General features: G+C 47.6%; 3 protein-coding genes across 4 annotated transcripts; 1 reads left to right on the forward strand and 2 right to left on the reverse strand.

Annotated features, from left to right (window-relative positions):
• Positions 1–411: 411 nt before the first annotated feature.
• Positions 412–1,610, forward strand: LOC119286918 (peptidyl-prolyl cis-trans isomerase FKBP17-2, chloroplastic-like). The gene is made up of 3 exons (XM_037566389.1): positions 412–883; positions 979–1,023; positions 1,095–1,610. Exons 1-3 carry the CDS (start codon positions 531–533, stop codon positions 1,450–1,452), a joined length of 756 nt encoding a protein of 251 aa, XP_037422286.1. The 5' UTR covers positions 412–530; the 3' UTR covers positions 1,453–1,610.
• A 142-nt stretch (positions 1,611–1,752) lies between these two features.
• On the reverse strand, positions 1,753–6,014 carry LOC119286917. 2 transcript variants are annotated; one of them, XM_037566387.1, is made up of 9 exons: positions 5,659–6,014; positions 5,464–5,533; positions 4,982–5,049; positions 4,037–4,098; positions 3,776–3,857; positions 3,444–3,677; positions 2,355–2,483; positions 2,195–2,264; positions 1,753–2,092 (listed from the first exon to the last, which is right to left on the reverse strand). In XM_037566387.1, the coding sequence occupies exons 1-9, from the start codon at positions 5,707–5,709 to the stop codon at positions 1,971–1,973; spliced, it is 888 nt and encodes a 295-aa protein (XP_037422284.1). In that variant the 5' UTR covers positions 5,710–6,014; the 3' UTR covers positions 1,753–1,970. The 2 variants fall into 2 exon arrangements, with proteins under 2 accessions (XP_037422284.1, XP_037422285.1); XM_037566388.1 differs by having other exon boundaries at positions 2,195–2,256; positions 5,659–6,010.
• Positions 6,015–8,492: 2,478 nt separating this feature from the next.
• On the reverse strand, positions 8,493–11,557 carry LOC119286919 (putative F-box protein At1g65770). Its single transcript, XM_037566390.1, has 2 exons — positions 10,240–11,557; positions 8,493–8,834 (listed from the first exon to the last, which is right to left on the reverse strand). Exon 1 carries the CDS (start codon positions 11,447–11,449, stop codon positions 10,247–10,249), a length of 1,203 nt encoding a protein of 400 aa, XP_037422287.1. The 5' UTR covers positions 11,450–11,557; the 3' UTR covers positions 8,493–8,834; positions 10,240–10,246.
• Between the last annotated feature and the right edge of the window lie 578 nt (positions 11,558–12,135).

A 12,135-nucleotide genomic window follows, 5' to 3' on the forward strand; every position in this document is an offset into this window, starting at 1 on the left:
GACCCGCCGGAAGCGCCGTCCCCATCTCACCCACTTTCCTCCTCCGTCGCCGCCAGATCGCGGGAGCTTCGGGTTTTATTTTTTGTTTCTTTTTTGTTTTTTGCAAAACCGCCTCCGTTTACAGCAGAACATCTTATTCATATGTTGTATATCCTGGGGTTCCTTTTCTTAATCTTTCATAGGGACATAATACATGCTTTCTTCTGACCGGCATCTATACAGACATTAAGAGAAGAGAAGATTCATTGTTAAATAACAATATTCAAGCTTGAAGTAAGTATAGCAACGAGATAACCGGATAAGCCTCTCGAGCTGCCCAGTCCAGTCGCCGGCGTGTGTTTGTGGCCACGTTTCCGTCCACGAAACCGCCGAAAAGCAGCCAAAGAAATCTCAAAAACATAGAGAAAGCAAAGCAACGAAAAGGTTAGCCAAATATCCGGTTCCATCCTCCCAGCTGCTCTGCTCTGCTCGCCGTACGGTCTCTCCCATCACACACACAAGCAAACGTGCCCATCGCGCCGGTGCCCGCCATGGCCACGTTCTTGGGCAGCTCCCCGGCCTTCCTCGCCCGCCCCGCCGCCAAGCCGCACGTCTCGTGCTCGCCGCCCTCGCGCCCGCCCAGCGCCCAGCCGCCGTCCGACCAGCCCCCACCGCCGCCACAGCAGCAGCAAGAGCCCATGCAGGCGCAGGCGGCACCGGCGAGGGCGCCGGCGCCGAAGCGCGCGGCGACGTCGGCCGACTCGACGGACTGGGTCGCGTCGTCGCTGACGCGGCGGTTCGGCATCGGCGCCGGGCTGGCGTGGGTCGGGTTCCTGGCCTTCGGCGTCGTGTCGGAGCAGCTCAAGACCCGCTTCGAGGTCGCGCAGCAGGAGGCCAATACCAAGTCAGCCACCGACCTCGACCCCTCACCTCCATTAATCAACATCCTCCATGCTCTCGTTAGCTAAGCCACCCATGTCGTGTGTCTCGTTCTCGCAGGGATGTGGAGGAGGAGCAGGAGGTCGTCCTGCCCAATGGAATCCGGTAAGCATGCGTGCATGGCACCAGCTAGGTACGTTCTTGGGTAGCTCCTCTGAGCAGCAGCAATGGTGCAGGTACACCGAGATGCGGGTGGGCGGCGGCGACGTGCCGCGGCCGGGCGACCTGGTGGTGATCGACCTGCAGGGGCGGCTGGCCGGCGGCGGGGAGGCGTTCGTGGACACGTTCGGCGACGGGAAGCGGCCGCTGGCGCTCGTCATGGGCTCCAGGCCCTACACCAGGGGGATGTGCGAGGGCATCGAGTACGCGCTGCGGTCCATGCGGAACGGCGGCAAGCGGCGGGTGGTCGTTCCGGCGAGCCTGGGCTTCGGCGAGGACGGCGCCGACTTCGGCGACGACGGCGCGCAGGTGCCTCCCGGCGCGACGCTGGAGTACGTCGTGCAGGTCGACAAGGTGTCCATCGCGCCGGCGTGAGGCTCTCCGGTGTGCCGGACGTCAGTAGATAGATGATCGACATATGCTGTTTCAGATTGTGTTGGACAGCACTGCGTGCAGATTCTATTGCCATGTCAAAGTTCTCTCAGAGCTTAAGAAGCTAATCCTTCTTGCTGTAATCTGAATCCTGATAAATATGAACTCATGCAAGCTTCACAAACCATCGAAGCCCGTTTAGAAATTAGAAATTTCAAACGGAGTTCGTGGCAAAGAGTAAAATTCCCATAGAAACTAGAGAAAATTCAGACTTTCATACAGGATTTGGTACAAGAGGGCACAAAATAAAACCAAAGTTTTCCACTATTAACACAAGTACACAATATCCCTATTAAAGACAAGTACAAAAACTATGCTTTTGAACATCCTGGGAGATAGATACATATGGACAAACTTCACTATAACCCCTTGAAATCAATGGGAAAAGAATCACCCATCCAGAATAAAAGCAGTACATTACATGTATAATCACTTGTGATCAGAAGAACAATGCACATTCATCACTCAGCTGACAGGGTCGCGTTCCGGTCCTGGGTTGTAGAGGGGCAGCTCCAGGAGGAATGCCACCTTGAACCAATCGGGCAGGGCTCCATACACAACCGGCGGCAATGGGATAAGAGGACTGCAGAGGAACACAGCCGGTACAAACTTCAGTAACCCCTCTGCGACAAAGCAGTGGTTGGGGAGAGATCTGGGAATGACCTAGTAAAAGAATGGTGTTTACCTTGTGGTTTTCTTGTATGTGCGGTATTCCTCAGACCGACCGAAGCGCTTATCAGCAGATGACTGCACAGCTAAATTTAGAGGATGAGGTGCATTAGCACTCAGAGGAAAGATACAGCAAACTAGGGATGGGTTTCGGATGCGCAAGAATAGAGTTTAACCTCAAGAAGTGGGATCCCGCTAACGAAAAGAAGCAAGAGCGTCAGGAAGATGGGTCCCAAGATTACAAGCCATTCAGCTCCTGAGAGAACCGGTGCTGATGCTACAAACACCCCCCACCAAAGGAACATCTGCATCAGATTAAACTGTCAAGTGTATGCCGGGATTTGTTCGACATTCCATAATGAGCTAGTGTTTGGACTCTGTATTGATGTAACATTCAGTATGCACTGAGGTAGCTGTTTGGATTTATTGCCAGTAAAAGGCTATTCACGATGAAATAATGAAAAAGCATGAGAAGCTCAGCAGGCCTTCGGTTTAGCAAATATAGCAGACTTGTTTCTGTAGCTAAAGTTGGCCTAGATTACTTGCTTGCTCAAGGCTGTGATTGGAGAGACTACAGAAGCGGTTACCTAGCATGTTCTTTTTTTATGTGTGCAGCTACTATTTCACTATCGAACTATTGCATTACGAAAATGCTACAGTTGAGCTCCACCAGTACATTTCTTTCACTTAAAACCTACAAGTGCATAGAAGTGCCTGCTCTGAATTAAATTCGTAATCTGTAGCATTTCGTTCATGTATTTCTCTTTCCTATTATTCTAAGCAATAGGTTTCTCTCTTAATCATGTCCCTGCCTTAATGTAGGCATGTGATAACTGTATCTAATTTGTGCACCTTACTTCTATTTAAATATAACTATTTTCCCATCAACTACGCCGGTGAACCTTGTTATACAATCATATTAGCTGTACTGGTGAGTTATGAAGTTCAAGCTTATAGCAGTAAAACTGTGAAGCTCAAACACAGGTGACAATTAAAAGCCATAACAATGAAACCTAAAATGCCAGTAGTTATATTAGGTCTGGAACCGTCTCAGCTTTTCAAACTCTGTCCTAGGTAAATATATTTCACTTTCGTGAGGGTAATGTTGGGTGCATGCTAGGGAAAGGAGAACCCGGGATTGAGAATGTGAGCAACAGATTTGCAGTGAATGAAGGATGATAGATAGATTCATAGACCGGGCCAACTAAATCAAGGAATTAATAGACGACATATATGCAAAGAATAATCACAGTAAATTAACTGACCTCCCCAAAGTAATTTGGATGGCGAGTATAACTCCAAAGACCAACATTACACCACTTTCCCCTATTGCTTGGAGAATTCTTGAATTTAAGCTTCTGTTGATCAGCTATAGCTTCCACAGCTAGCCCGATGGCCCACATTATCCAACCAATGATATCCCGAGCTTCAATTGAAGGGTTTCTGCTACTTGCATTCACAATAGTAACAGGCAAGCTGACAGTCCAAACCCAGACAGCCTGCCCAAATCAGGATAAAAGTCCTGGTGAGGTTCTCTTTACAAATGCAATGACCATTTAACAAACTCTAGTTGCTTAACATAAGTTGCAAAACTTACCTGAAAAATCCAGAAGACGGCTAATTTTCCCAAGTTACTGCGCATCTCATCAAACCGTTTGTCCTCTCCCCATTGCAAAATCCTAGACACCATCAGGCAAAGCAAAGCATTAGCGACTCACTTTCATAAGAACAAGAACAACATGTTTTGACTCAGGCAACAGATGTCTTAAAAAAATCACAAAAAAAAGAGATTCCACTAGACATAGTCCAGTGGGGCTTTTTGAACTATCAACAGAATATATGTTTTAGGGTAACATACCTCATTAGTAAAAACACTGCCAGACGAAGTCCCCAGATTATAACAAGCACTGTCAACACGATCTGGAAAAACGGGTCTATGTTCAGAAATGGACGAACTTCTTAAAAAACAATTGTGATGACATTGCTTCAAAATAATACATGGGCACATCAATTATCCAGTTGGTAACACAGAGGAATACCACTATCCTTTGATAGATATTCGTTCAAATGAAATGAGGTTATCCTTAACATTTATACTGTCCCAATCTCTGTATTAACTCCCTGATTTCTTTGCAACTTGGAAAAACAAACTAGATTTCATTGGAACAGACATATGCCGATGCTGTATTTCCCACTAAATGGGTATGGATAACCATTGTACCACCTCATGAATACAGTTTCCATCTAGTCTTTGAGAACCATGGTACCATATGTAGGATTTAATTTTTAATGTAGCATGTAAGTGGTAAGATGATTCTTTCTACTTTATCAGCATAGACAGTGCAGAGATGCAATTATGCCACATTGCTGCAAATTCAGTAAGACCCATGCCCAAGCTAATTCAACTGCATACGAGGGATGGTAAATTATTTTAAATCCAAACACGCATCAAACTCATGACAACTCTAACGATCTATAGGCAAGGTTCAGACAAACAACTTGCTGGTCGTGCTTAACTTAAAAGAGTTGCAACTGTAATAAGGATTTTTTAACTAAGAAAAAGTAATCAAAGACAGTGCAGCGTTCAGATGCTGTTGAACATGTGTTTCAAGTATATTATTGTGAAAAGAGTGATTCGCCGTAAAGGTACAAGAAACATCAAGTTGGACAACGACAATGGCTAAGCCAATTTTTTAGAACTAAACATTCATAAGCAGCTGTATTAAAAGATTTGCAATAACAGTCATGTTTACAACAACTGAGTAACAAAGTGAACTGAGTTCTTAGTACTACTACTATTTACCTGGCGGAAGTGCCATGTTCCCTTCAAAGCTGCTACAAGGACGGCGATTATGACAAAATTTGTACTGCCTGAAAAAAGGAACACAAATAAGTAAAAAGGAAATGAATTGTACGATGGTATACCGTTGCAGAGAAATTGAACACACGCTAGTACTCAGACAAAGGGGTTCACCCGAGCACCTATTTCTGAAGAAACTGGCTGCCTCCTAACTACTAGGATGAACAGGCAGCATCTGAATTGACGTGCACAACAAGATGGCAATCTTGGCACACGCACAGCATATATATATATTAAGATTCCGAAAAAACATAATACAGAATTGCCAAACCAGCTTCCTACTGGGCTGAGAAATCGAGCTCATGGACTCCGGTCTTTAACTAGATATTTTTCAAGAGCACTGCCTTTAACTAGATTCGCCCGACAGAAAATAATAACAAGAAGAAAGGAGGAAGGAGGAGAAGACGCGGGAGGTGGAGTGCTACCTGCGAAATCGGTGACCTTGTCGAAGCGGAGGAGAGCTGTGATGATGAAGAACACCAGCTGGTACCCGACCTAGCACCACAACCACCACCAAGAACACCAGAACGGCAACAGTTAGTAAACACGCCAGGTAACAGAGAGACGGAGACGGCGGGGGAGGAGAGGAGAGGTCAGAGGAGGCGGCGCGAGAGATTTACGGTGACGAGGGCGGTGAGCGCCAGGAAGTGGGAGTCCAGCACTGTTCCCATCGCCTTTTCTTCCCCCCGGCCGTCAGTGGATTTGTTTGTTGGTCTGTTTGTTTATCCTTCCCCCTTTCCTTTCTCTGAGAGGAAAAATGAAGTGAGAAGCGAGCACGCGCGCCGGCCGGGCTTTTAACGGGGTCGGGACTGGGTCCGGTCGACGGCGACGGCGGCGGCGGTGCGACCCGGCGGAGCGCGTCGGGAGGGGGGGAGGAGGACTTGTCACTTGTCACTTGTGGCTGGAGGCTGGACAGGGAGGCGGGCGAATGCGTGCGACGCTGGTGGTGCGAATGCGCGGCTGTGCGAGACGGGACCGTGGTGCGATCGCCTCCGAATCTTGGATTGCTTCAGGCCCTCGGAGAGACTGGAACTTCACGGGCTCAGCCGGCGACTGTTCTACCGGTGGTTTGGAGATCCCACGGCTGAGGCACGGTCAAAATGGAAAACTAGTCCTAGGTGAACGGGAAATCTCACTTTCACACGCCGTGAAGTTTGGAAAAGGGACGATTGTAGCTTAAATTGTGCTGGTGTGGATTGAAACTTGATGACCATTTCGAACACGTGTGTCATCGACAGGAAAATCAAAGCAATGTTTAAGTTATGCTTTCGTCCTGCTTTATACACAAAACTAAAGGGGACGGGTTCACAAATTACACATAGGACTCCTCCTGGGTTGCTCGCGCGGGTGAACCCAGGGGCCCTAAACCCTAGGGTGGGAGCCCACGCCTTGCGTCGTCAAGCGGGCGGCGATAGTGGCGACGGGAATCGGTGGCGTACAAAGGGGTGGAGCATGGCTGGGAGTCGTAGTGGAGCTAGGCGGGGAGGCGATGTGGGGGTTTTGGGGCACACCTGTGGTGTCCTAGGTTGTCGTCGACAGAAAAATCGAATATTAAATGAGAAAAGAGATGATTGTGGTAACATAATATGTTAATTACCATCACATAGCGCATGTCTAGAAAAATTGAGTCTATAGGCCAATAAATGCAATCATCTATGATACTAGCTCTATGATAGGGAGAATAGCATGTGCTCCGGGAGCACCTAACTTAGGTGCTCCAGCGCGGGCACTGCTATTGGATCTAGATCCAACTGTCATCTAAAGATGCACAATACCTCGACGTAATTATCAGACTCCTCAGGATTTTTAAAAAATTATGAGCCCTCTCCGTGGACGCTGGATCTGAGATCGAACGGACCAGGAGCTCCCGAAGCACCAGATATTCTCCCCTCTATGATACTTCGCAGTGTGAAGGTAGTATCATAGACTAGTGTCATATGCATGACATTAGTCTAAGTTACTCCCCACCTTATGGGTCATTGTGCCCCATGACACATTAGATTGCATTATTGTTGCTTTATGTTAATGTTGGCTATTAATTTGGCTAATGTTCATGTTAGTCATTATGTAATTTTATGTCTTTCTAATCAAAATGGAACTAACGAGAAGTTTTGATTAGAGATTTAATCAGCAAATGTTCTAGTGGCATATGATGATATTCTGACCAACGTTGAATATTTTCATGTGTCGCTTATGTATATAGTTTGTCTAATTCACATCTAGATGTTTTTTAAGGATATCACATCTAAACTCTCACAAATAACGCAGCAACAAGAAACCAAAAAAACTGAGACAAAAAAAATAGACTACAAGCATAGTGGACATCAGGTTAAATGTGATATAACTATGTCACATCTAGATATGTCCTAGACGGACCCTATGAATAAAAGGTCATTTTTCGTTTTCAACCCATCGTTGATACGGATTAAAATAAAAAGTAGACATATCTACAATTCATCTCATTGCATGCTAAATTCATACTTATATTTTAGACCGCAATAGCTGGTGAACGGTTCGCTCGGAGGGGTTGCCATTTGTGAACGTTTTAGATAGCAAATTTGGTTGCATGGGTTGACAGTTTTTTCAGAAACACATGACATTTTCTAAGAAGAGATATTTTGTGACAAAAAAAAGGGCAGAATTTACTAACGTTCGCCGGTTATCAATATTGAAATTTTGATGTTTATAACGTTGGCTCCTCCTTTCCAGCAACTAGTAAATGTGTACATGCAATGCACATTAATATTAGGCAATATATTAATTACACGTGGATATCAGATAGAATATCATCTTGCATGTTAATTATGTGATTTATTCTAACATTTTTATTTGATATGATATTAATTACACACTAAACATGTTGAGCGCTCGCCATTGGGGCAGTCTAAGTCGTTGAATTGACCTCGTTTGACGGTCAAGATTATTTAGATCTGCCTCTTTGCGTCTTTTTATATTGGTATAGATAAAAGGTCATTTTTGTTTTCAACCCATCGTTGATACGGATTAGAATAACAAGTAGACATATCTTCAATTCATCTCATTGCATGCTAAATTCATACTTTATATTTTAGACTGCAATAGCTGGTGAACGGTTCGCTCAGAGGGGTTGCCATTTGTGAACGTTTTAGATAGCAAATTTGGTTGCATGGGGTTGACAGTTTTTTCATAAACACATGACATTTTCTAAGAAGAGATATTTTGTGACAAAAAAATGGCAGAATTTGCTAACGTTCGCCAGTTACTATTATCGAAATTTTGATGTTTATAACGTTGGCTCCTCTTTTCCAGCAACCAGTAAATGTGTACATGCAATGCACATTAATATTAGGCAATATATTAATTGCACATGGATATTAGATAGAATATCATCTTGCATGTTAATTATGTGATTTATTCTAACATTTTTATTTGATATGATATTAATTACACGCTAAACATGTTGAGCGCTCGCCATTGGGGTAGTCTAGGTCGTTGGATTGACCTCGTTTGACGGTCAAGATTATTTGGATCTGCCTCTTTGCGTCCTTTTATATTGGTATAGATATAGATATAGAAATAGATATAGATGAACATTAATAATGATGCCAAACTTTTTGGCATAGATGGACCTTATGTAGATAACTTTCCCAGGTGGAGAGTAAAGATCCTTGTCATCTCTAATGAACCACATTAAGCTGCTGTGTTGTTCTTCTCTTAATGATGCCAAATGCAGCCTTGTGTCTGTATTCAACCATCCAGCTCATGGGGGAAGCATCCAACATACTAATATAGATGGAATATTCACCCTTCACCATAGCTGCAAAGGCCATAGGATCAGGGATTCAGTATATTTGAGAGAAAATATTCAGTTAAGCAGGGTATCCATTCAACTCACTAAGGGAACGTTACCTACGTAGTTACAAAATCAATCAAGCGATTAAAAAAAGGAAATGATTATAATCAACCGGCCGATCTGGCGCGAGGCATCTGCCACCTCGGCGTGGCCTGCTTGACCACGCACGTTTCTCCCCCGCGTCCTTTTTTGGAACAACTATGTTGTTTCAGAATGATGCCAGTGAACAATGACTACACAAGAGCATGACGTGGCCTGAGATGTGTTGTAATTTTTGCAACATGTGTCTTGTTGCAGAAAATTAGATGCGACAAAGATGTTGCGGCAATTTTTGTAATAAGAGTTTTGTTGCAGTAAATTAGAGAAGAAGATATTACATAATATAGATCTTGTTGCAGAAAATTAGAGAAAAAAAGTTTTGTAACAAGACCTTTGTTGCAAATTTTTTTACAAAAAAAGATATTTACAACAAAGACCTTGTTGCAAGAGGAATGAACACGTGTCCTACATGACATGTGCCCCTGACTCCATGACCCCTCAAATTTTTCTGGAACAACATCAATGTTGCAGAACTTTCTCCCGTAACATAAGCTAAGTTGCAAAAAAGTGAAGACAATTTTTTTTTCAACAAACCTCAATTGTAAAAAAAAATCTGCAACAAGACCTCAGTTGCAAAAAATTCTTCGACATGGACAGTGTTTCAGAAAGTTAAATAGCGGTCCCGATGTTTTGCAACAAGCATCATGTTGCGGGACGTGTTCTACAACATTGCTCTTGTTGCGAAAGGAAAGTAGCGCTCATGGGTGGGTAGATCGGATGGACATCCTCACGTCCATCCAACGGCCAGCGAGGCGGCGGATGTTTACAAAAAGAATGAGAACAGAGGGAAAGCAGCCCCCTCTCTTATTCTTATAGGAGAATGAGGAGACTCGAACCCAGGCCGGCAACAACAACCTTTGTGCTGTCCGCCACTCCACCTGGGAGAGCTCCTCGGCGGCGGATGTTTACTAGTCATCCATCGGCGGACGCGTAGCGTGGCCCATTAAAAAAGCGATTCAAGAATTGCGAAAATTGGTGACGACATACACAGATGCAGGTTCAGTTTCTGTATGTACATAAACTCCTGTATAAGATATAGGATGCATAGCATTGGTCTGCACACACAAAATTCCTAGCACTAGAGACTCTCGATGAACATTGCATTGCACAACTCGTAGACACACACGGACACCGCATCACGATCAGACGACCAACAAATAAACCGAGCTTCTTGGCTCTTGCACATGGCGGCCGCAAGGCATTATGCAAGAATTCAAACGACGCCTAGCAATTCAGCAAGACTAAAAACGGACATTGATCATGATCAAACCTCATTGTCACTGTGAATAGACCGGCGTGAACCAGAAGCACGGCCGCTTGTTTCCCTCCGCCCCCGGGAGGGACTCGACGACCTCGACCTTCTTGTGCTTGCCGGCGAGGCTGTACGCCCGGACCCGTGTCTCGCCACCGTTGAGGTCCGCGTAGTAGATGGTGCTGGGCCGTAGCCCGGGGCACTCCCGCGTGGACACGGCCACCGCGCCGGACGCATCCACGAGCAGCGCGACGTCGCCGATGTCCTCCTCCTCCTCCCACGTCCCGCCGCACTCGTCCAGCACGCGAACCACGAACTCCTCGCCCTCGGCTGGCGCCACGAACTCCTCGCTCTCGGCCGGCGCCACCGGGTTGACACGCTCCACCTGCATCAGCGCGCCGCCGCCGGGGGTCTGCACGAGAAAGCTGCTCTCCACGCGCGAGGTTGGCCTCCGCGTCTCGGACGGGATGATATCCGGGGACGCGGAGCCCAGCCCGTGCAGCTCCGGGTAGACGTACACCATCCCGAAGAGGGTGTTGGCGTAGAGCTGGCCGCGGTGGAGCGCCAGGTCCACCACGGCGGGGATGCTGCTCGGCTTCACGGATTTCCAGGTGCTGTCGCCGGGACGAGCGGTGGCCCACTGGTGGCGATGGCTATGCGGGGAGTAGATGACGATCACCATCGCCCCGCCACCGGGCGTGGGCACCGCGACGGCCTTGTGGATCAGGGTGTCGTCGCGGTGGATCAGGCCGTCGATGGAGTAGACCCGTGGGTCGCGTTTGAGGCGGACACTGAGGCCGGCAGGGGTCCTCTCGACGCGGTCGGCGAGAGGGAGCGCGGCGACGGGGGGGAGAGGCGCGCGCCGACCGGTGGCGAGGTCGAGCAGGTGCATGGCCCCGCGGTCGTCGGCGGCCACGATGACGCCGCGGGAGGACCCGAGGGGGAACAGGCGGCGGTCGTGCGCGCGGCCGAGGCGCGCGGGGAGGGTGACGACGGGGACCTCTTGGTCGCGGCAGATGGCGAGGCGGCGAAATTCCGGGTCGGGCGCGTCGGCGGGGAGGAGGAGCCAGGGGCGGTCGGGGCGCGGGCGGCCGCCGGCCGAGGCGAAGGTGGCCGCGGCCGCGCGCCAGGAGGCGCAGACGGTGCGGAAGGTGCGGAGGTCGAGGGAGGGCAGGCGCGGGACGAGCAGGAGGAGGAAGTCCTCGTGGAGCCCCGCCCAGTCCGCCATGTTCGCCGTCGAGGGGGGTGGCCGGATTGGATTGGGGTTGGTTTATGAGGGGAAATCGATCGCGGCGGAGCAGAGTTTTGCGGAGGGGCGGTTGCCGATTTGGGGGCAGCGGAGGACTCCCCGTTGCTTATTTCCTACGCGGAGACGGACGATTTTAGCGTACCGCTTAAGCTGACATTGGATTGGATTGGATTTGGCGGATAAGATGGAACCGTAGCAGCCCAAGCCCAACATTGCCCGGCCCTATAAGCATAAGTTTTTTTTCTCATTGTTTCCGTACAGCCTATTTTCTTCTATAATTTTTTTTAACCGGGCATAGCCCCTTTCCATTACTGTGACATAACGGAAATACAAAAGTTCAGAAAAGAAAAAGGAAAGAGGATAACGAGTTCAAGCATCGTCGGAAAATCCACTGTGAGCACTCGCCGTCAAGATTACCCACTGTGGGACGAAAATCCGACGACAACATATCTCATTCTAAATTCAGGCCTAAGAGCCCTTGCATCAACAAACAACCGCTCATATATGAGTATCAAAAGGCCAGTCCCACACATGAAAGGAATTAAAAGAACAAAGATAGTCCAGGGCGCCTAAACAGCACAATCATCACCAGAATGAAGTGCACGCCCTCAGCGCGTCGCTTCTTCCTGACTTGCAGCACAGATCCTCGTCATCATCGATGCGTT

Source organism: Triticum dicoccoides, chromosome 4A, assembly GCF_002162155.2.
Source record: "Triticum dicoccoides isolate Atlit2015 ecotype Zavitan chromosome 4A, WEW_v2.0, whole genome shotgun sequence".
Taxonomy (NCBI): Eukaryota; Viridiplantae; Streptophyta; class Magnoliopsida; order Poales; family Poaceae; genus Triticum; species Triticum dicoccoides.